This window comes from Haliotis rufescens, unplaced genomic scaffold (assembly GCF_023055435.1).
Source record: "Haliotis rufescens isolate VD_foot unplaced genomic scaffold, xgHalRufe1.0.p SCAF_17, whole genome shotgun sequence".
Taxonomy (NCBI): Eukaryota; Metazoa; Mollusca; class Gastropoda; order Lepetellida; family Haliotidae; genus Haliotis; species Haliotis rufescens.
This window is the reverse complement of record NW_025963857.1, coordinates 25570782-25595909: the sequence shown is the minus strand read 5'-3', so window position 1 is coordinate 25595909 and position 25128 is coordinate 25570782. Positions and strand designations below refer to the sequence as shown.

The following is a 25128-nucleotide window of genomic DNA, read 5'->3' as shown; positions in this document are numbered from 1 at the left end:
GTTAGCCTAGTGGTTAAAGCGTTCGCTCGTCACGCCGAAGACCCGGGTTCGAATCCCAACATGGGTACAATGTGTGAAGCCCATTTCCGGTGTCCCCGCCGTGATATTGCTGGAATATTGCTAAAAGCATGGTAAAACCATACTCACTCACTCACTCACATTCAAATAAAAACATATTTTCAAGGCAGCAATAAAAACTCCTGCACTACCTAAGAAAACATATCATCATTCAGTATGTCACATGTTTTCCCTACACCTTGTCTGTCATACAGACCCTGAAACTAACATATCCAATACAGTCCATGCAAGTCTATAATATTTTGCAAGTCTAGATTACTGCAATGAAAATCTGAAAATGACTCTGGGCTCCTTTTTACAATATTTCATAACTATAATTTAACAACTTTTTTTATCTGTAAAATATGTTTATTTCATAGACTAGATGTCAGTCTACCCTACACTACTAATATAGAAGTATTCAGTATACACAGTGGATGATCCCAACTGTCTACATTGATCCATCACTTCCCTACACCCCCAACAATGGATGATCCCAACTGTCTACATTGATCCATCACTTCCCTTTACCCCAACAATGGATGATCCCAACTGTCTATATTGATCCATCACTTCCCTACACCCCCAACAATGGATGATCCCAACTGTCTACATTGATCCATCACTTCCCTACACCCCCAACAATGGATGATCCCAACTGTCTACATTGATCCATCACTTCCCTACACCCCCAACGATCGATGATCCCAACTGTCTACATTGATCCATCACTTCCCTACACCCCTAACAATGGATGATCCCAACTGTCTACATTGATCCATCACTTCCCTACACCCCCAACAGGGGATGATCCAAACTCTCTACATTGATCCATCACTTCCCTACACCCCCAACAGGGGATGATCCCAACTGTCTCTATTGATCCATCACCATACACACCCATAAGTGGACATTCCAACACGATCTACACCTATTCCAGCAAACCTTAGTGCAGTGTCAGTAAGCTGGTTAATTTTTATATTTAGGCGTGGCCAATGATTCAAGGTTACTGAGCAGCTATAAAGCAGAGATACTCTATAATGGCTATAGAGTTTCTGAAAACAGGAAACTGAATATCGTGACGACTCCACCCTCTACATTATTCTTTTCACCGGGCCTGGTATACAAAGTATCCTCAGTACGATGACTGTCAATTCAATTCCACAACACAGACTTACGACTGACACCTTTTAATGAATGCTTTATGAATGGGACACTAGATTTAGAGTTGTGAGAACCAGAACTCCCACACTATACTAAAAATATTTGAACGTTTTAGACTTTTAGCATGTTTAGTACTAATATTGCTTTATGAAAAAGTACACTTAACTCCAAAATACTAGTACCATAACATAGACCTACGATTGTCAAACTTTATGCTAAAATAATTTGGGAAACAACTTGGCATCAGGTCTTATGACCTTCCACCATCAAAATTTATTCCATGGATAAAGTGGATGAAATAAAAATGTGTTCCCAAATAAATTCTTCGTGTCCTCCTCTCGGAAGGAGTGAGTGAGTTAAAATCTAACACTGCATTCGCAATATTGCAGCCATATGGCGATGAAACCAATCAGAAGGGAGGGTGCATGAAGGAAGCAAGCAAATTGGGTTTTAAACCACGTTTACAAATATTCCGGGTATATCACAGCCGCCGACACAAGAAATAGGCTCCACCCATTGTACCCATTTGTGGAATCAAACCCAGGTTTCTGTTGTGGTAATCAAACACCTTAACCACTACGCTATGCCACTGCGACACTGTTGACACTCAATTATAAGAAATAACATACAGAGGACCATCGGAAATTTTCCCATCTAAACAGTGATTGGCTTGAGAGCATTTCTGAACCTACCTTGAACCCTTGTACATTACACACATCATGCTTATGATTGTGCTTTCAAACATAACGGAACCCTGAACAGCCCGATTGAAAAAGCATCCAGGTGTATATAATGTTTTTTGCTCACACCGCATTAAGTATGAATTGAGTTATTACAGAACCTCCTGTCCAGCCAAGTGACTGATCTTTATAATCACTGGAGCATATTGCATGCTACTAAAGTTGATGGGGTTGTTCTTGACCTGGGCACCATTGATATGTTTGTTTGTTGTGTTTGTTTGTTGTTTAACCCGCACTCAGCAACATTCCAGGTGCCCTTGACATTAATCAGCTTTTATAGATGACTGCACAAATACATAAGTAGGCACTTAACAGGCAAACTCATGAGCTAACACATATTAAACCCCCCATGAGTTACTGTTTATTGCCACAATGTTGTACAGTCTTAAACTGTTATTCAGCTCCTCGTTTCTTTGTTTAACGCTGCACTATTCCAGCTATATGACGGCAGTCTGTCAATAATCTTGACCAGACAATCCAGTGATTGACATCTTGAGCATCAATCCACGCAATTGGGATTGATGACATGCATCAACCAAGTCAGCAAGCCTGACCACCCGATCGCGTTTGTCGCCTCTTACTACAAGCATGGGTTGCTGAAGACCTGTTCTTCCCTGGATCTTCACGGGTCCCATCAATATTGACCTGTGGTACAACTGGACATATCAAATCGTACCCAGGGTTTTATGTTTATTTCTGTTTGTACACAGGTTCTCTTTTGGTAGTACCCGTGAAGATCCGTAACGGGGTAGAGTAGGTCTTAAGCAACCCATGCTTGCCGTAAAAGGCTTGCTGACTTGGTTGAAGCATGTCATCGATCCCAATTGTGTGGACCGATGCTCATGATGTCAATCACTGGATTGTCTAATCCAGACTCGATTATTTACAGACTGCTGTCATATAGTTTCTTCTTTACATCGTGACGATTCCTGTTCAATCCATATCTCATGAGCGGGTGTCTTGCAAGGTTGTTTCCAAAACATTGTTCCATACTGCAACGTAACTCATTATCTCCTTGACTTCCATCCATATAGGGGGCGGTCGGGTAGCCTAGTGGTTAAAGCATTCGCTCGTCACGCCAAAGACCCGGGTTCGAATCCCGACATGGGTACAATGTGTGAAGCCCATTTCTGGTGTCCCCCGCCATGATATTGCTGGAATATTGCTAAAAGCGGCGTAAAACCATACTCACTCACTCACTCACTCCATCCATATAGTAATAATGATACAGTTCTGTCACATTATTCACTTGCAAGGACTCGTCACTATGGTAACAGCACCATGTTTTCCCCACAAAGCGGACGTGGGCTGGCCTACTGTCGTACAAGTGCGAAACTAGTGGCGAGCAGGCTCTGGGTACCAAGGGATAGAAGCTTGTTACAAAAGATATCTACATAAATATCTAGGTTCAATTTGATATGTCTAATTGTAACCAAGGTTCATGTCAATAGTACCCAGGTCAAGAACGACACCATCAGCGTTAGTAACACAGAGGAAAAACTAACTTGGATGAAGTTCTCACTTTTGTGGACCAATTCATAAACTGCAGGGGGGGTGCTGGGATTATTGTAATAGAAATTGATTTTTTTTCCAGTCAGTATTTCAAAACATACATTTAAGTTTGAGCCACACCACCTTCAGCTTGCCCAGAGAGAGATTTGGTTGGTTTGTAAAATTTGTAAAATTGTTTTAATTCCCAGCCCCCAACGCTGACCCGAAAGAATGTCAAAAAGCTTCGGATGAAGGAGCATCTCCATACATTTCACTCATAACTGAATGGGCAGTCAGCAAACATTTCATTAAGTGTCTATGCAGTGAAAGGGCTTTTCATTTTTAGGAGTGATTGAGTATGGTTTTATGCTGCTTTTAGCAATATGCCAGCAATATATATCACGGCTGGGACACCAAAAATGGGCTTCACACATTGTACCCATGCAGGGAATCGAACCTGGGTCTTCAGCATGACGAGCTAAAGCTTTAACCACCAGGCTACCCCACCACCCTCATTTTTGTGAAGCTCCAGAGCTGTGAGTTGATGCTGAATGAACAGATCACTGGCTCCCAGTCAGGACCAGTAGATGAATTAGCCTTGTAGTGTCAGGTGTCAAAAGATCACTGTAGCTCAGATGTAAGGTAAAATAGTAACCTGAAACCCCCAAATGTCATTCTACAGACTCAACATCCACAGAGATTTTCAACTCACTTTAAATTGTATTCAACACCTTTGAACATCCTTGGAACTGTATCATATTTTGCTCAACATATTAACTGAATGAAAAGTCGAATGATTTGTCATTATTATTATATATTAGAAAACTGTCAGTCACATGTAGGTGTCAGTTTTTCTACATGCAAACCCAGGCCCTGTGAGCTTCACATATCAATACATTTCTGTATACATGTATTTCACTTCTAAAATAGGTTTGTTTCCAGAAAAATCATTTATAATCTTATCAGAGAATTTAACCCCTTGATAGTCTCTCCATTATATTTTCTTGAATAACTTTATACTTGAAAAGGCCATCAGGCTCCATTGCCACTGAAAGGGTCTACGTAGAGTCAATGACATAGTAAGGTTTACCTAAAACTACTTTCTACATGAGTACACAAGGTATACATCAAAAACAGATTTCACAGCAGGGACTTAACTAGATTTGCTCTGTGGCTAATATATCTGCAGCCAGAGTTATTAAAAAATTCCAAATTGTAATAAAACATTTCCCAATTCATGATGTTATCGACTGTATATAGTGATCCCTCGCTACAATGCTACCTTTGGGGTCCAGATGATTGGTGAGTGTCATAGATGATCAGCGGTTTAACCGAGGCGGGGGTGGAGGTGGTAGATTATCAACTAGACAGTATACACGCTCAGTCAACCTAACACGATCTACGTTGCACCTTTCAGAGTTTAAAAAAAAGATTAGAATAGAAGTTGTTTGATATTAAGATTTATCGAGTATTAATATGCGCTTTCAAAAAACACATCATTATTCCTATCCCTTCAGGTGAATAAATAAGTATAACAAACCTGGTCAATAAAAATGTGAAATTTGATATAAAACATCCCTAAAATTTCAGTCAGACAACCGGACTCGCAACATATTGCAAAGTTACCAGACCAGATAAAATGTTGCCAGTCCAGAATTTTCTAGACAAAAAAATAAAACTAACAAAAAGGTAAAGATAAGAATAGTAGTGTTTAATGTTAAATCTCAGAAAATAACAATAAACTGGTGGATTGTCAACTTAGTAACTTAAACTCCCGACAATCGGGCGTGCAACTTTTCAAAACTGACCATTTGTCAGCATGAGTCATCTTGGACTGTCAAGCCGGCAGGTATTCTAAACACATGCACTCTATTCATTTCATGTGTCGAGGGAAATGTCATGTTTCTCTCATCGGTTGACGAGGCGAAAGTAGAAGCAAGAAGCGATTTTAACTCCATTAATGACCATCTGACCCATGAAGATCTGGGGTAGAATAGAATAGAATAGAATCTTCAGCAACCCATGCTTGCCATAAAAGGCGACAATGATTGTTGTACGAGGCGACTAATGGAATTTGGTGGTCAGGCTCGCTGGCTTGGTTGATGCATGTCACTGTATCCCAATTACGTGGATTGCTGTGCATGATGTCTATCACTGGATTGTCTGGTCCAGACTCTTTTATTTACGGACCGCTGTCATACAGCTGGAATATTGCTAAGTGTGGTGTTAAACAACAAATAAACAAACAAATAAAAATGACCATCTGTCATTATTTTGCCTTGTCAATGTTTAACAAACATAAACAGGAAATCAACAGTTGACAAAAACAACAAGAGAAAAAAAATACTAGCACAAATTCTGATTAATGCATGTTTTTTTTGGTTTGGGTTTGTTGTTTTTAATGCTGCACTCAGCAATATTCCAGCTATATGACTGCGGTCTGAAAATAATCGAGTCTGAACAAGACAATCCAGTGATTGACATCATGAGCATCAATCCACGACATTGGGATCGATGACATGCACCAACGAAGTCAGCGAGCCTGACCACCTGATCCCATTAGTCGCCTCTTACAACGAGCATAGTCGCCTTTTACGGCAAGCAAGGGTTGCTGAAGAGGTATTCTACCCCGCATCTTCATGTGATGAGTATAACTGTTGATGCCATGTTGACTCTCTATGGCAGATAAGACTATTAAACTTGCAACAGCAGTTTGGATGACAGATTGTATTGTGCAAGCAGATATACCCAAAATGGACAATCTGTAGTGTTATACTTAGTAGAAAGACTCTTAAGAATTTCCATGGAATCACAAGATATAAAAATTGAAAAATAAGACAACAGCAGAGCACTTGTCTAGTTTCATGCAAACATATTCATTAGTTTGAGAGCTATGGCTCGGAATGAAGCTTAGTTTTGCCTGAGACGAAATCAAAATTGTTTTAGTGACAACATAAGAAAATAAGATTTAGAAAAATTTCAAAACAGCAAAAGGCACCAGTTAAGCTTATGAGCAATGCATATATGTCAAGAGGAGAGAAGAGGAGAGATATGATTATTACAGAAATGCATGCAATTTAATGAATCGCAACACATAAATCATTAAAGCAAAAAGTTGAAATACAAAATCAGACCAAAACCCATCACCAGTAGCAGCAAACCCCAAACCTTAGTTTGTTTTCTTATTAAGGGACCAACATTTTGATATTCTTGGAGAGTATTATTTAAAAAAAATAGAAATTTGTTTCCAGAAAAGCTGGAAAAAACATCCTCAGATTTTTGTGTGCGAGCGTCTCCTTGTAGCCATACAATAGTACATCTTTGTGCTAGCCCCCGAGATACCATGCTACAGTTTTACATGGATACCCCATTTAGACACAGTAGAAACATTCCAAGCTGACCAAGCTTCATCCTAATGCCAAGCACCAGGCAAGGTAACAACAAGTACCATCTTGTATACTTCTGGTATCACGCAGGTACAGTACTTGAATATGTAAGTAGTCTTAACATTATCTGCCAGACAGTCGGGCAAGTGGAGGAAAGGATCATGCAGCCCGACAGAAAAGTTAGCAGCAACGGGCAAGCAGGCAGTTATTTCGGACACTGCGACGGTATAATCCCCGAACTTTGACTCTCCTGGCAGACGTTCTATCCTTTGGACCACTGAGGCGGTCACTTTTGATACTGGCAATCAGATACGCCAATGATGAATCTATTTAACTATACACTTGACATATTACGAATATAGTTTTGTGCATCATTGAAAGCTAAAAATATCCTTATCAAAGTGGAATAGTATAGCAGGTGCCCTAGGGGCCTAAGGCTTTACAACTAATATCATCATGATCATCTAGCCTTTGAAAAACTGGAGAAAACACATATTTACCTTCCATCATTGCATATTTGTATTAACACGTAACTAGCAAGAAATGTTTGTTGTGCTATTGACATGATTGATATTGTGTTCAGCTTCTGTCCTGAGAAAGCTACAAAAAAAGCCAGGCTACCCCAACTGCCTAAACACACATGGGTGTGTGCTTGAATAAGTTGTAAGGCTGGGACAAAACCAACAACATCCCCGGTTGGGTTCCTTTTAAGGCCACAATAAATTAATTATTATATTTTCATCCCAATCTTTCAAAAATGTGAGGAAGAAGTCTTTCTTCTTTATATCATATCAATACAAAAGGTTACAGCAGCTGTGTACAATAACTGTAGAGTGATCTAGTTCACATAAAGCATGAAAGTTTGGCTAGAATTGCATCTAGTGAATTTCCCCAAATATAAATGAAAGTTGAAGGGTATTAAAGTCTGTAGTGTGGGTCCTCAGTTGCTTACATATGGACAATTTGTGTACATGAATGATGTAAACGCCACGTACTTAAAGATAGTCAGTGAGTGACACCAAAAGGCTGGAAGACCTTCAGTAGCTTGTGAGTGAGTGAGTGAGTGAGTGAGCCGCTTTTAGCAATATTCCAGCAATATCACAGCGGGGGACACCAGAAATGGGCTTCACACATTGTACCCATGTCGGGAATCGAACCCGGGTCTTCGGCGTGACGAGCGAACGCTTTAACCACTAGGCTACCCGACCGCCCCCTCAGTAGCTTGTGACCTAAATATGTAACCATAGAGTTCTCTTTTCACACAAGGCACCTGTACATCTTGATTGGACACATCTTGCAGTCTGCGACTTAAGTCCGAAGCCCAAGTCTAGAGAGATTCTGTTTGGTCTAGTAAGCTTAGCAAATAATAATCCATATAATCACACCAAATTCTACATGTTCAGGACAGTAGTCTGAAATTGTTATGGAACAGATTGATCTTGCCAAATAATCAAATTCAGTTAAAACTTTGTGTCCTGTCTTTAGTGTATACCGTAGCTCTTCTCAAAGTTTAATGTCTACCTTTAATTAAGGTTCAAGCCCTGCATCATTGTGGTAGTATTTCTTCCCAAGCCATGCATCACACTGCAGGAGAACTGAGACAGGTGTGCATCTGCAGAATGGTACACTGCATACTGGGCTCTTTATTGTCAAGGGGGGCACAGGTGGCCCAGTCGTCTGAGGCGCCGCGATTCGCTGTGCAGAGTTGCGTCCCAAACGCATGCCAGAAACCTATGATTGTGGGTTCGAATCCCGGTTCGCCCTGATTATGTTTCTAGGTTTGTCTGCACCATACCCGTGCTCGTGGGTTTCACCGAAGTGGTAAACGTCTAAGACCTGCATCACTTTGGGCTTTCCTCCCACATTAAGCTGACATGCCGCGGTATAACTGGAATAGTGTTAAAAGCGACGTTAAACCCAACTCACTCACTCACTTTATTGTCAAGGGTGGTTGGGTAGCCAAGTGGTTGAAGTGTTCAGTCGTCACACCAAAGGCCCAGGTTTCAGTACCCATGTGAAGTCCATTTCTTGTATCCTCTGGCGTATAAACCTGCTCACTCACTCACAGGTATCAAATCAACGTTTGAAACCTCAAAATTGAAAACACACTAGGTTTATCTCTTAATTCACTTGCAGTCTGCACATAAAATTAACTGATAAAAATACAATCAAAATCCTAAAAATTCAAACTCTCCATAATTTCTTGACTTGATCAATTTCAATCTAAGCAACAAAAACACTATATACCGATTAGCACAGGCTTTGTTTAGCCTGAACAGAATTATCCCCCCTGAATTTATGCCGCGATTGTTCATTCCTCGTCAAAACAAGTGGCAAGTGATTAATACCATTAACCAAAAACTAAATCAGTTTAACTTTTTATTCTAAAATATTCCACTGTACAACACTCAACATTCTTCTGAATGAAATGTATTGACATGTTTCATTGATTTGTTTGAACCATAGTGTGAACAGCTGTCACTCAACAATAGTTACATCCCAAAGCTGCCCAAAGCAACAGGTGCCCTTGACATTAATCAGCTTTTATAGATGCCTGCACAAATACATAAGTAGGCACTTAAAAGGCAAATTCATGAGCTAACACATATTAAACCCCTTATGAGTTACTGTTAATACTGCTTGCAGCAGTGTTTATTGCCACAATGTTGTACAATGTTAAACTGTTATTCAGCTCCTGGTTGTAGAGAACATCTAGTCTCTGAAATGAACATATCTTACAGAAAAAAAACAGTTGTTAAATTATCTTAATAAAAATACAATAAAAAGGAGCCCAGAGACGCTCTTCATTTTCAGATACTGCAGTAATCTAGACTTGCCAAACATTATAGACTTGCATGGGCTGTACTGGATATATACCCGATCTCCTTACTCACCTCTTACAACAAGTATAGTGGCCATTTACAGCAAGCATGGGTTGCTGAAAACCTTTTCTAACCCGAATCTTCACGGGATTGCATAGTGATGTAGAATAACTGAAGTGGTGAAATGGGGTTAAACGTCTCATTTAACATTATTTATTGCACTTCTATAGTGATGTGTGTGTATGTGTGTGTGTTTGTGTGTCTGCTTGTACTAGATTGGACTAACGCCTTTTTCATACTGCTAGCCCACTGAAATACCATGCCACATGTTAACATGGATACCCCACTCAGACATAGAAAACTCACTCCGAGCCGAGCAGGGTAAGAACAAGTACCATCTTTTATTCTGGTATTATGCAGCCGGAGAATTGAACCATCGACCACAGGCTCTCTGGCCAGACACTCTATCCACTAAACCATGGAAGCAATCTTCAAGGTTAGAACTGGTCTCCAGCAATCTATGCTTGTAATAGAGATAAGTTAGAGGATGGCTTCATATTTGATTCACGTGGGACCTTATGGGACGTTGCTCTTACTATCAATCACTAGTTCATCTTGTCCAGACTCAATTATTTACAGGCTGCCATCATTTAGCTGGAATCTTTCTGAATGTGGCGTTCCTTAAATGATTGAGTCTGTCAGACAAACCAGGATTGTTAGTGTGAATAATGATCCATGCCTTTGGGTATGCTGAAAAGCCATAAACCGAGTGTGAACACCTGATTAATTCCAGGTAGGAGTAGGTCTCTAGGTAGGACTCCAGCAACGTTTGATTGTTGAAGAGGCAACTAAATTTATTGTGTGGTTAGGCTCGGTGACTTGGGTTGATTGCATGTCATAGTATCCCAATTGCATAGACCCGTGAAGATCCGGGGTAGAATAGGTCTTCAGCAACCCATGCTTGTCGTAAAAGGCGACTAACGGGATCAGGTGGCCAGGCTCACTGACTTGGTTGATGCATGTCATCGATCCCGTGGATCGATGCTCATGATATCAATCACTAGATTGTCTGGTCCAGACTCGATTATTTACAGACCGCCATCATATAGCTGGAATATTGCTGAGTGCGGCGTAAAACAACAAACCATCCAACCATCCATCCAGCATAGATTGATGCCATGAATTACTGGATGATCTGGTCCCGACTCAATTAATTACAGACAGTGTTTTACATAGATGAAATATTGCAGCATTAAACAGAAAACAAAACAAAAGAAATAAAAAATCATGTAAAATTAATGTTGCTCCAGATAACTTTTTGAGCAATTGAGTTTTTACTCTAAGGTTTCTATTTTAATCGGGTCATTACATTTTTCATTGGGTAACCAATATTTTTTCACTCATCTCTTCTACACTCTATTGGGTACTTCCTCAAAAGAATGAACATTTTAAGATTAAAAAAAAAGAAAGAATGTTTTAGATGTACAAAACCATGATAACTGTTCTAAATATATAGACTTGATTCAGAAAGTAAATTAGCTTGTAATTGTGTCTTGGAAATTAGCTCTTTGAATGCATGCTGAAAAAGCTTCATTGGGTATTTATGCGTGCTGTTTTTATACATTTGAGTTTTTCATTTAATGCATGCGTTTCTGTACGCAAGTTAATTGAAAGTGATTGGGTTTTGAATAAAAAAACTTTTTTTTTTTTATTTTTTCTTTTTTTTTACGCAAATACGCTGCTTATCTGTAGCTCTATTGTTGGATGAAAAACTTTAACACATAGCATATGGTTATCCCAAATCCAAATCCTAAATCTAACTTACATTAAAACCTCCCTGAATACATTCTACAACTGTATAACTTTTTTTTATTAAACAATGAATACCAACACTTGTTCATGCAGTTCACACTCAAAACAGGGTATAACAAAAATAACATGTCAGCCCCCTGGCATCATTGTAGCAACATATGGAACATGTTGAAATACCTACACCTAAGTTTTAGCACACAGTTCCGGGTTGTTAATGGCCCTGCAAGATTCCCATTTGACAAAAAACAAGATTTATTAAATGAATAGTTTGTTTAGAAATATTTCCAAAACAAATAGTTTGTTGGCAGTGGAGAAACAAATTATTAGTTTTTTCTTTGCAAAATACCCAAATGTCAAAATCTTTGTGTTGATAGAGAAAATGAATAGATTGTTTGACGGTGCTCAGTGAATAAATAGTTTGATGGATACAGCAGGGGAAAAAAGACATAATCCCTCACTTACATATCAAAGGAAACTTCCTTACCTGATTTCTCAATGTTTTATATAAAAACTAAACTAAGGTGGGGTGGGGGTATGTCTCAAAATTTAAGGATATAATTTTTTTTATCCAACATCAATCTTTTGATCTGGTCCCTAAAGCATTGCTTAAGACTCAGTGCTCGGGTATAACTAAATATAACATGTTATACCATGTGTATCAACACATACAAAGATTTTGTTGTGTGTAAAATGAGAAAAGGTCAATTAAATAAATAAATGTTATCCAGACAGTATCCAAGTACACACAATGTGTGACTTAAGTGTTTCAACATTGAACAATTCCCAAGATAGACTCAAACTTGTTTTAAATCGCAGTTAGTTACTTGACCTGAACTGAAAGAATTTAATGTGCTTCAAAACACAAGCTATGATAGTCATAGGAAAAAAACGGGTGTTCTTTAACTTCTTTTGAGTAGTATATAACTTCTCTTGACACAGACCTCTATCGAGTAGTCAGTGTTTAATTTCTACACTTAACATATTGCTCTCAGTGTCTGGTCATTCTATGATGACCGATGCCAAACACATCAAGGCCCTTCTCTCTATATCTTCTCTTGACACAGACCTCTATAGAGTAGTCAGTGTTTAGTTTCTACACTTAACATCTTGCTCTCTGTACCTGGTCATTCTACGCTGACCTATGCCAAACACTTCGTGACCCTTCTTTTGTTTACCATGGGGTTAGAAGTCGTGGCCTATTTTCTCAGGCCTAACTAATGACATGCCACTGTGGTTGCCCGTGGTTCACTTTGACACCTAGAGCTCCATGACCATAGTGGTATGATTAAACCAAATAGGCACAGAGATCCAAACCCAATCATTGACCATGAGCCATGGTCTTGTGCCAATTTCTAATCTAGTTCTCGCTGATGTATAGTCATGAGACTTGTGAGGGACATTTAGACATTGTCTCTTCAATAAGGTTTATTCATTAACTTTCAGAAATGATAAGCATCAAATATTTGAGTTAGCTGACAAACAGAGTTAGTAATAATATTCAATTGTTTGAAACAAGTTTTAATAGGAGCATATTCCATATACCGATCTCTGACAGGAGTGCCATTTGCCACGACTGCGAGTCTTCAGCACCCCTCGGAATTTAGAAACTAGCACGCCTCACCAGCTGATATTGGCCTTGTTTCGACTGCAGTTCTCTATTAAACTAAACAATCTATCAGACCGCGGCAAATGAAATGAACATGAACTTGTCTAACGGTTAAGGACTTACCTTTCTCCGAATTGGTCGACAGCTTCAATGTAGAAATATCTCACAGGCAGAAAAAAATCGGATTTCAACCCCGGCCCCCAAACACGAGAGTTTCGGAGGGACAGCGTTCGCGGTGCTTCCGACTTTGGTAACCCCGCCTCTCCGACAACTGTCCCTAAGAAGAATATCAGCACGACGGGAAATATACTTTTGCTACACGTTCCGAAACTTGCCATTGTGAAACACCCCTCTCATAAGTCGCCCGAAGTAAATGACACTTAGCCACGCCGGCTAACTTATCCCTCGCCAGATGTAAACAGACGACACAGGACACAGTTATCGGCATAGTGGTTAGAAATCAGCCAATCACAAGGCGGTTTTCAAAGAAGATTCTCCCTCTTGTCCAATGAGATCTGTTGTAACAAATCATTGTTAACATTGTTAACAGGTTGGCTGTGTCTATTCGCACGATATCGTGTACATAAGGAGAACATATTCCACAATGTACACGATATCGTGTAAATAACAGACAATTTCTCCCAATATGCACGATATCGTGTAAATAAGAGACAATTTCTCGTAATATGCACGATATCGTGTAAATAACAGACAATTTCTCACAATATGCACGACATCGTGTAAATAACAGACAATTTCTCACAATATGCACGACATCGTGTAAATAACAGAACTTTAACACGATATATCGTGTAAATAATGAAACATTTACCATAATATGCACGAAATCGTGGGAATAACAGCACACGATACTCACACGTTATGTTATCACGGGTTATATTATTTGATCTATCAGCAGCGATTACGAACATTATATACAAGTACATGTTATCATTGGGTGGGTGTGTGTGTGTGTGTGTGTGTGGGGGGGGGGGGGGGGGGGGGGTCAGATTATGATGAAATGATATTTTTGTGAGTTATTTTGCAAAATGACTAAGAACACTGCTGCATTATTTTTGTAAAGAAGTTTTGTTATTTCATGCTACTGTATATTTTAGTTGTTTTGGATGTGCGTTTTATGTTCTTTTAGCAAAGAACATTCTTGATCATCTTTATAACAAAGAAATGTTTTCAGTATGGGATCTTAGTATGTCAGGTTTAAGGTTGAGTAAGACTGCATACTTACCCTACATCTAAGGGCTGTCTCAAATATTTAGAAAAGAATGTTAAGGCATCTTATGGAGCCAAGAAACTGAACTTTTAAATTGAAATTAAAATGACAGTGCGACAGTGCATATTATTCAATATTTACAATATTCACACATGTACAAAAATTACAAATTATAATACTATTAATTTGTACATGTGTGAATATTGTAATTATTGAATAATATGCAATTGTAAGAAAACTTGCATAAATAATTATTAATTTGTCCATATGATATTAATAATAAATCTGTACAATCCACCTCAGTTGTCTTTCGTCTTTAGGTCAAGATCTGTATAGCATAATGTTCAAATGACTCTGTAAGATCACCTCTGTGGTGTAGATACAGCACCTGTCTGCCTGGAGGGTGTATGGTCGGTGGTTTGACCCTTTAGCTGAGCCGTAAAAGATGTTACTAGCGGTTACCCCGCCCTGCGCTCGGGTTAACGATATAAAGCAAGGAATGGCTGTCTGAGTCAGTAAAAGGTTTCTTGGATGCAATGTTAAGCCCCATTTCAACTCTATTCACCTAAAACATAAGGTACATTCTGAAGCCCCAATATTAATGACCAGGCTTCATGAATTCTATATCTTACCATGATGACATGGAGTAATGCTTTCACTCTGAAACCCCACCCCCGTATCAGCCTTTGGGCTAATGGAACAGCATGTTATTAATTCGTGAATTTGGTTTAATACTTTGAACAATATTTCAGTCATATCACGTCTAGTAAGAGTCATGTGGGAGTATAGTCCAAAGTGGTTTAGATTTTGACATTTACCACTCAGAAACTCACAGGACTGCCATGTGCTGATAACCTAAGGATCCTAATTACCGTATTCGACGTAATATGCGCCCGGCGATATTTGCTGATATATTGGCTAGTGAACAATCCCAATTAGCACCTCTCGTGTGTTATTGTACCCTTAATTATGGGCAATTAAATTATGGAAAATATATCTGTCGTATATGATACGCACATACTTTTCTTTTGTATTATTTCAGGCTGTCAGCATAAACTACGAAATTTACATCTTTCAACTCTGCTTTTTTCTCACAAAAAGTCCCTTATTTCTAATTTTGAGAGCGCCCCGGGTGCGTATTACGTCGAATACGGCAGGAGGAATATCGGATTCAAACCAACAACCATAGGATCCTGGTAGGGCTGGGACTAGTCAAAATTTACTACCCGGGTATCCAGCACCATATTACCCGACCTTTCGCGAACTTTGACCGACCAATGGAATGACAATTAAGAAGTCGACAATAGCCAATGAGAAGGCAGCTTAATCGAGCTTTACGGCACGAGTTTCAAACTGCGACTACGCGTCGAACGATATATTAACATATACTCGATTAAAAAAATAATAACTAATAATATCGTGTATATAGACGGTCCGTAACAGGTTGTATGTATATGTATCCATGTTGAAGCAATCAATTTATGACCGTTGCTCTGGCAGGTGCAACCATGCGCGAATAAAGAATCTGTACTTTTAAAGTGCAAACTCAGTTATCGTGAATAGAAGACTGCAGACATAGGGTTATCTTCGCAGATACTGAATAAGTATTAACAATATGTCATACATGTATTGTTATAATGTCGTATATAAAGAAGAATGTCTTTTGTCTTCCTCGGACTTTAATCGGTATATATAACATCACATTATGAACGATAACAAAAATACTCTTCAAATTGCTCTCTTTAACACTTTGATCTCAGCACATCGTGCATATATTTAATCACCGGATAGTGTGTGTATCGTAAATGGACTTAAATGTGTAAAATAACAAGTTAAGGGACGAAGTTAAAAATGAAGTCAAATTATATTCGCTGAATGCATGACTGCACGGGATCCCTTATATCTCGAATGTAAACATCAACCGCAATATCAAAGAATTCTTTTAGTTAACATTTGGGATGTGAGACTGTTTGCTTGGTTTCAAATGATGTTTAAATGCTACAGCAAATGTTTGTTTCTTTGATTGATTGTTGTTTAACGCCGCACTCAGCAATATTCCAGCTATATGACGGTGGTCTGTAAATAATCGAGTTTGGACCAGACAATCTAGTGATTAACATCATGAGCATCGATCCACGCAATACGATGATACGATGACATACATCAACCAAGTCAGCGAGTCTGACCACCCGATCCCGTAATTAGGTCGCCTCTTACGACAAGCATGGGTTGTTGAAGACCAATTTCAACACGGATTATATAATACATTGGATAATCGAGGATTAATTTAGCGATATGAGCTGCGTAACGTGGCAGCTGTGTTATTTGTATTGGAGTGAAGTGGTTTCTAAAGGTACATTTACAAACGTGTACTGTACATGCATGTACGGGTGGCCCAGTCGTCTAAGGCGCCGCAATTCCCAGTGCAGAGTTGCGTCCCTTGGGAACGACAGAAACCTATGTTGGTGGGTTCGAATCCCGGTTCGCCAACATTATGTTTCTAGGTTTGTCAGCACCATACCCCTGCTCGTGGGTTTCACCAAAGTGCTAAACGTCTTAGACCTGCATCACTTTGGGATTTCCTCCCACATTCAGCTGACACGTAAAATAACTGGAATACTGTTAAAAGCGGCGTTGAACCCAACTCACACACACCCATCTGTGTTCTAATTCCACTGCCTCCGTGATATAGTCGATATAGAGCTTCTGTCCGAAAGGTCAGTGGTTCGATCCGTTGACCATCATACCAAAAGACGTTAAAATGTATATTTGTTGTTGTCCTGCCTTGTACTCTGCCAAGGTGGCCTTAAAGAAGGACTGGTCAACTCGGAGTCAGTATATGCGGTGTCTGTGTTGGGTACTATTTTGAACTGTGGCATGGTATCTTAGTTGGCCGAGACTAGAAGAAGCACACACACACACACACACACACACACACACGCACGCATGGACGTCGCTGTATGTCTATAGATAAGTGAAAAAATCTTGAACGCAACGTTAAACCCCATTTCACCACACCCGCTTATTCTACATCACAATGCCTGGCTATTAACAGTAGTCACCGTGACAGATAGACATCAGGTAAATCTTAAGATACAACTGACTTCCACCACAGCTTCGACACAACACATCATATAGCTCGTCTCGAATCAAAACACGGGGCTGTGTACTCGCGGGCAGATGTTGTTTGTTTCTTGTTTAACGTCGCACTGAGCTGTATTCCAGCTATATGACGGCGGTCTGTATATAATCGAGTATGGGTAAGACAATCCTACGGTGGCCCATAAGGGACATGGAGTCTGTTTTTCAATATTTTGATGTTTAACTTACTTTTATCTTAACCTTTTGCAAATTAACACAATCTGCCATACAAATATGTGATAAATCATGTATAAAAACATCCGAAAACATAGAAAATGTACTTTTAAGTAGCTTTTGAGTCGCTGAAATGTGAAGTGAAAATGTCAAAAACTAAAATGGAAATGTCAAAAACAAAAACGAAAAGGTCAAAAACTAAAATGAAAATGTCAAAAACACAAAACGAAGATGTCAAAAACTAAAATGAATACACAGAAAACTATTTCCACCGCGGTGCAAATAGTATCACCGCGGTGGAAATAGTTTTCACCTCGGTGTAAATATTATCACCGCGGTGGAAATAGTTTTCTGTATTTTCATTTTAGTTTTTGACATTTTCGTTTTGTGTTTTTGACATTTTCATTTTAGTTTTTGACATTTTCGTTTCGTTTTTCAGCGATTCAATATCTTCTTTACACATGATTTATCACATATTTGTAAGACAAATCGTGTTAATTTGCAAAAGGTTACGATAAATGTAAGTGAAATATCAAAATATGGAAAAACAGACTCCATGTCCCTTATGGGCCACCGTACAATCCAGAGTTTGCCATCTTGAGCATCGATCTACGCAATTGGGATACGATGACATCCATGGCAAGCATGGGTTTCTGAAGACCTGTTCTAACCCGTATCTTCACGGGTCGTATCTGCTTCTACACGAGACTCAAATAACGCACACTGTACACGTTTACTCCTTTTGTGAATCCTATGAGTATATGTCTGATGTTAACACACCAAGGTCACAATCTGGTGATCATGTACCATGAATGTGGAATATATTTATTTCATGAAAACAAAACCCATCAAATTATATATAAAAGCATATAAAAGCAATTCTTGCCAGCTCTATTCACAATATGACATCTGCATGAGGAAAATTATTTCTGTACATACAACTCTATGACGACTGGAGCGTAATTGTCTCTTTACTTGATTACCAATCCTGCTTCACTCTTTTTGTGATATAAATACGTTTAAAACACATGTATGCGTGTTAGCAAGCTTCGTTGGTTCTTTTAGTGCGCTTCAATGAATGTCTTGTACAAGAGTGTATGCTTGAACAACAGTATATTTACAAATATCTGCTGTGACACTAGAGGGCTTTACAGTATATAGCGGAATGGAATACATCTACAATGATTTTAATGAATAAACATTTTTTCAGTGCAGTGACGAAGTTGGCGGAATACTTTGCAAGTCGTGTCGGAGATTCATATTTCGCGCTGTATGGCGAATTGTATAGGTTTGGCATCATGTGATTTTTAATGAATTTGTGTGTAGGAATCTGAGAGTTTTATAGCTAACCTGCGAGGTTTATTGTTAGTCTTCGAATAGTGTGTATTCTACAGAGTTTATTGTTAATCTACGAATTGTAGTATGCTGCGAGGTTTATTGTTAAGCTACGAATTGTATGCATTCTGTGAGTTTATTGTTAATGTACTAGGAATGGTGTGCATTCTGCATGTTTATTGTTAATTTACTATAGGAGTTGTGTGTATTCTGCGAAATTATTGCAAATCTACTAGGAATTTGTACATTCTGCGAGTTTATTGCAAATCTACTAGGAATTGTGTGCATTCTGCGAGTATTGTGTTAATCTACGAATTGTGTGCACTCTGCGAGTGTTATTCTTAATCTACGAATTGTGTGCATTCTGTGATTTGTATTAATCTGCGATTATTATTGTTGATCTGCGAATTGTGTGCATTCTGCGATTTGTATTAATCTGCGATTATTATTGTTGATCTGCGAATTGTGTGCATTCTGCGATTTGTATTAATCTGCGATTATTATTGTTGATCTGCGAATTGTGTGCATTCTGTGAGTTTTATTGTTAACCTAGAATTGTATTGCACAACGTATGAGACATGTTTGGTTATTCTGAGAGTTTCACTCATTCACTTTTGTCATTACAGCAGTAACGGCGGTTCTTTGTAGAGTCTAACACTGTAATCAAGCAAGTGTTACACATGATATATGACTGTAATCAAGCAAGTGTTACACATGATATAAGACTGTAATGAAGCAAGTGTTACACATGATATATGACTGTAATCAAGCAAGTGTTACACATGATATATGACTGCAATCAAGCAAGTGTTACACATGTTATATGACTGTAATCAAGCAAGTGTTACACATGATATAAGACTGTAATCAAGCAAGTGTTACACATGATATAAGACTGTAATAAAGCAAGTGTTACACATGATATAAGACTGTAATCGAGCAAGTGTTACACATGATATAAGACTATAATCAAGAAAGTGTTACACATGATATATGAGACCCGTGAAGAATAGATCTTCAGCAACCCATGCTTGTCGTTTGACGCGACTAACGGGATCGGGTGGTCAGGCTCGCTGACTTGGTTGATGCATGTCATCGTATCCCAACTGCGTGGATCGATGCTCATGGTGTCAATCACTGGATTGTCTGCACCAGGCTCTATTATTTACAGACCGTCGTCATATTCTGTAACACAAGCGATAAATAAAACTATATATGTCTATTTATATCCACAGACATGCACCTCCATTTTGCTGATTTCTATATAGAAATATATATATTCACTGTGCAGAGTTGCGTCCCTTGAGAACGCCAGTACCATGTGATTGTGGATTCGAATCCCTGTTTGCCCAAGTTATGTTTTTTAGGTTTGTCAGCACCATATATATACCTGCTCACCAAATTGGTAAACTTCGGAAACATGCCCCGCTTCGGGCTTTCCTCCCACAATAAGCTGTGATATTGCTGGAAATGTTAACCCAATTCACTCACTCATACTACTATCGTTAATCTGCTAAGGCATGAACTAGGCTACCTGTATGTAACCTTGCTAAATTTAATTAATTATAAAATCCAACTATCATAGCATTAATTACTGCATGGTATTATTAACCACAAGATGGTGGTCAACTCGCTAAGCAGAGATACGACTGTTCACAAGCAACCCACACAGTAACACAAGACCTGAGGGATTAAACAAGGAGTTTATTAGTCGGGCACCGCCACGTCTCCTCATTTGTCCCACACCTTAAAACAGGACAGGGTTGACTACATCCCCTTCCACTGTGCTACAAATTGGTGATATTCAATCTTTAATCCTTCATCTACCCGAGTTCACTCCCTTGTCTAGGGCAGATGTAATCCTTTGGTATTGATATACGTTGCTATATCCTTTCCAGGATTATATATATATCCTATAACATATTCTTCAAGTCTCTCAAAGTTGTATATGTATTAAATCATAGTCTTAACGTTTGTATATTTTCAACAATGATTTTGTATACCAGAGTCTTTCCTAAGATTAACCAACTGATACAAGCTTAAGATTGCATATCACCAATTTTCGTCCTGTGATATCTTGAAAGTGTCAACGTAACACTTATTCCTGTACAGATCCCTCCTATTACTGAAAGCAGTGTCGATGTACACAGAAATTATAACGAAAATAGAGCATCTGCCCGGGGAGCGGAAGGTCGGTGGTTCTGTTACCCGCCGATTCATACCAAAAAACTTTGGTTAACTTCTTGTTACCCTGCCTTGTGGCACGGAATAATCTTGAACCTAATAAAACCCATTTCACTAGGGCGAAAAAAGACGATTTTTCAGTTACGGAAATTGCCGAGACACGAACGGAATGTAACGATTTATACAGCTTTTGAAACATGCGCTCTTCCTCCCTCCGCCATTATGCATCGTGGTGTTACTTTATGCTGTCCTCCGTTTTTCAGTGATAATCTGCTTTAGCCCTAGCAAAGACCACCACCACAGGTGTTCCGGGTAGGTTCGTGATAAATCTGTGGTGCACATGAACGTTTGGTTTGGTGATATCTTCCTTTAACGTGGGAGAACACTACCTGCAACCTCCCTCCGCCCATGCGCAGTATCGTTCTTTCTCGCAAGTTACCGTTCCGTACGCCATTATCGTGGTCCGAGACAGGGACGGGATTTGGTGAGAATTTTTGAGTGTTGGAGCGGCAAAGTAGGAAGTGCCTGTTCTGTTAAGTTTTTAAGATGTCTTACACCAACAGAATGCAACCAGAAGAGGGTTTGTAACCCTATACATTGTATTTGGCCTATTTTTAGGTCCCATCTATGTCGTTGCGAAAACCTGCCCTATTTTAGTCGCAAGGTTTACCATCCTTGGTGACGCGAAACGAAAAATTCGTCTGCTACGACTTCTGTGTTTGTTTATGTTAGTTACTGTTCATTTTAGATTGTATTCAGTTCTTATGAACAGGTCATCTTGCTGAATTCCAGTTCACCTGTGAACTATTTATCGATTCAGCGTATCTGGGTCACGCCATGATGTGGTATTATCAAAATATGCCGGTCTTTGCCCAAGAAACCTTTGGGTCTTGGGATCCATTCTTGGCTAGGGCCTGTAACCACAGCTGTAATTCTTTGCCATGCACATGATAATGTACGCAATATTTGACACAGCTGTTGTTTACCCAGTCGCTGAGGCAGTTCGTATTACAGGTTGATTTTGATGGATGATCATCCAGAAAAAGAGACAACAAAATGTCCCCGACAGCAATTGATAAAATGTGGCACATGTTGAAAGAATGGTTGTTGAAACAAAATTGAATGAGGATTATGAAGTACTTGTTATCTAGTCTTGAAAAAAAGAAGGATGTCTTTTATGAGACTAAATGCTGTTACATTTAATGAATTAAACGTGATATGACTGAAATATATTTTTTAAAGAAAACATATGTAACTTAAGTTAGATCTAGACCTATCTCCAAACTATAAAATATTTTCAAATGATGAAACAAGCAATCAATTAATTCTGTAATCAATTAGTCAAACTCACTGTTGAGAAAATAACAAACAACAAATTAACATTATACAATTGTAGCTAGTGTTAATTTACTAAATTGGAACTTAAAGAGTTTAGTCAGGGCCTACAGCTTCTAAGGCTGTGGGTCCTGATAATAGCCGATAACCCCCAAGCTTACTCGTCTCTGCTTGCCTTATTCTACGAGAAAATGTTCTGCTCCAGTGACCACCCTGCGCATAAAGGCTTATTTTCTCTTGTTTGTAAACAAATGTACTTATTCTGAAATAAGAACTGACAAGTTTAATGCAAGCCTTTCTGTGTTCTTTACATATTGTTTTGCATAATTATATTTACATAGATATATTACTGCGACAGTGAGGTGACTGTATCACTTGCTTTCCGTAGGGCTTCGATGACAGGACAGGATAAATTATGAAACAGATGAAAAACACATGAATGGACTGTGTAAGATGTGACGATGTGACAAAGGTACTAGGCTGGCTGTAAGGAACTCTGGGTAGGAGAGTGATTGGCAACATATGGCGGAGGCATATTTAGGCTTTGATAAACAGTGGCTTCTAATGTTATCAACCTTGTAATTAGTACTTTTTAACTCATCCATAAGAGCAGTAGACAAGCTTTCTCTATAATTTTCATCTAATAAAATCATGACTGAAGCCACTTTACTCTGTGCGGTGCTTGCGTTGTTGGCATTACTGTGCGGAACTCTGTTTTGATTTGAGATTTTATCACTCTCAGAAATTATTTCATGCTTTATTTAAAAACACAGAACTGTTGACGTACTGTCCCTTTAGGTATACCAGTTTTCTGTTTTTCAGATAATGTCTACAGATGGCTCTGGAGAAAGGATTCCAGAAGCTCCTCGTATTATTGCTGTCGAAACATCGTCAGTAGTAACAAACCTAGATGAGTCCTCAAACATGGATGGAGGAGGGGATGATGATGGTATTTATCTTTCTGTTGTAATGATTTTCACGATTTGAGATGTTGTAAACTCATGTTTTACAGCAATACTAATATGGATTAGAAATTAAACACATTTTACAATCCTTTCTAAAGTAGCAAAATATTGTTCTTTCTTTTTCCTATGTTTTTCAGGTATTGTACCATTTGTGTTTTCACTCAAATTTCAGTGTTAACAGTGAACAAAATTAGCTCATAACATCATATTCATCAGGATTGGAAATTAACCAAGAACATACACAAGCCCGAATAGTGATAACATAAAGCAGTACCCGCTTAAACATTAACAGAATTTGTCAATGCTAGTGCTCATTTCCATCCCTGATCATTTCTATTAATTTCATTTTGATAGCAATCATTTGATATGATCACACATGGGTACTTTTGCCTTTGAATATGTGTAAGCGTGGTCTAGTGGATAGAGTATGCTCGGTGGTTTGATCCCCATCAGTGTCCTACAATAAGTTGTTGGTAGTAAGCATGGTAAGAGATGGTACTTGACAGTTGTTGTTTCCCTGCCTGAAAGTTTGCACCTATAATATTTCAATGTTGGGACCCCAACTTTTGACAATAGGGTTATGACAAGGACCTCTAGTCTTTCACTTTAAACACTGGTTTTGAATATTTACAGTGGGTTTTATGGTCAAGGGTAGAAATTTACATTTTTAGTCCACTAGTCCTTTTAATGATAACATATAGCAAAACCCTTTAAAATGGCAAATTTCTACTAGTCCTTATGATACCTTAACTATTGGGCAGTTTGGCAAGGACTACAGGACTAGTGCCAATTTCTAACGCTGATGGTCATATGTTTTTTGTTGTTGTTGAATATCTCTTTATATTAACTTTGCAGATGGACCTTTGGCGAAAAGGAGACGGCTAGAGGACAGTGAACTCTGTGTGGATCAGTCAATAAAGGTGTGCTTCTGTCATTAGTGAGAGATCATAAACATGATATATGTACTATTTGAATTATCTGCTCATGGCCTACTTGTATGCATCTTCCCGAGGTTAGACAGTTAACTGACTATAAAAGTTCAGTTTTCACCCTTGCCGAACTAGGCTGGTATTATGGAGTTACATTTTGGCTGGACTAACTGGTCTATGCATAGTCCAATCAAAATCACGCACCGAAATCGAAATCCGGTTCGTAAACTGTCATGCAGATTTCGGTCGATTGCAGGATTTGCAAAGCATGTGCATCGCCAACTCGTCAGCAGATATTTTCCAAATCTTTTCATGTTTTTTATCAAGGTGCTCACGTGATTTCATGCATTTCGCGACGTAAGACCCGTTTTATCACAATATAGATCTTGATTATCGATCAGATCGTTCTGACTATCACGCAAGTGATACGAGAGGTGGAATCTGATTGGTCCATAGGAGAGACTTAGAAGGGACGTAACTGGTAATAGCCACCGGTGGGGCTACGATCGAGCCCAGTAATTCCAGCCTAGTTCGGCAAGGGTGGAAACTGGACTTTTATAGTCAGTTAACTCTCTTGCCTCGGGAAGATGACTTGTATGCTGTCTAGAGTTGTTGGAATTGTCTGTTAAACATCATACCCTCACAAGCCACTTGACACATGAAGGTGGAACTTCACTTGCTTGTTCCCACTGATGATAACACTAGAATTTGTTCAAGAGTTTGGAATCTGATTTTCAATGTGGCAGCTATGGCAAC

General features: G+C 38.9%; 2 protein-coding genes across 7 annotated transcripts in view; one reads left to right on the top strand and one right to left on the bottom strand.

Annotated features, from left to right (window-relative positions):
- Positions 1-13516, bottom strand: part of LOC124113139 (protein O-glucosyltransferase 2-like) — a 29115-nt gene extending 15599 nt beyond the window's left edge. Inside the window, exon 1 of the mRNA XM_046473381.2 lies at positions 13202-13516. Within this exon, the coding sequence (XP_046329337.1) occupies positions 13202-13416 (215 nt within the window). The 5' untranslated portion in view covers positions 13417-13516. The remainder of the gene's footprint in view (positions 1-13201) is intronic.
- Positions 13517-21344: 7828 nt separating this feature from the next.
- LOC124113140 (protein BANP-like) overlaps positions 21345-25128 on the top strand; it is a 31730-nt gene continuing 27946 nt past the window's right edge. For 3 of the 6 annotated variants that reach the window (XR_007221751.1, XM_046473386.2, XM_046473382.2), the window contains exons 1-3: positions 22889-22950; positions 23301-23427; positions 24299-24363. Coding sequence is in view for 5 of the 6 variants with exons in the window: in XM_046473386.2 (XP_046329342.1) it covers positions 22918-22950; positions 23301-23427; positions 24299-24363 (225 nt within the window). In the remaining variant the exon portion in view is untranslated. Of the gene's footprint in view, positions 21456-21488; positions 21628-22864; positions 22979-23300; positions 23428-24298; positions 24364-25128 lie in introns of those variants that run through there. The other 3 variants (XM_046473385.2, XM_046473383.2, XM_046473384.2) reach the window with 3 other exon arrangements.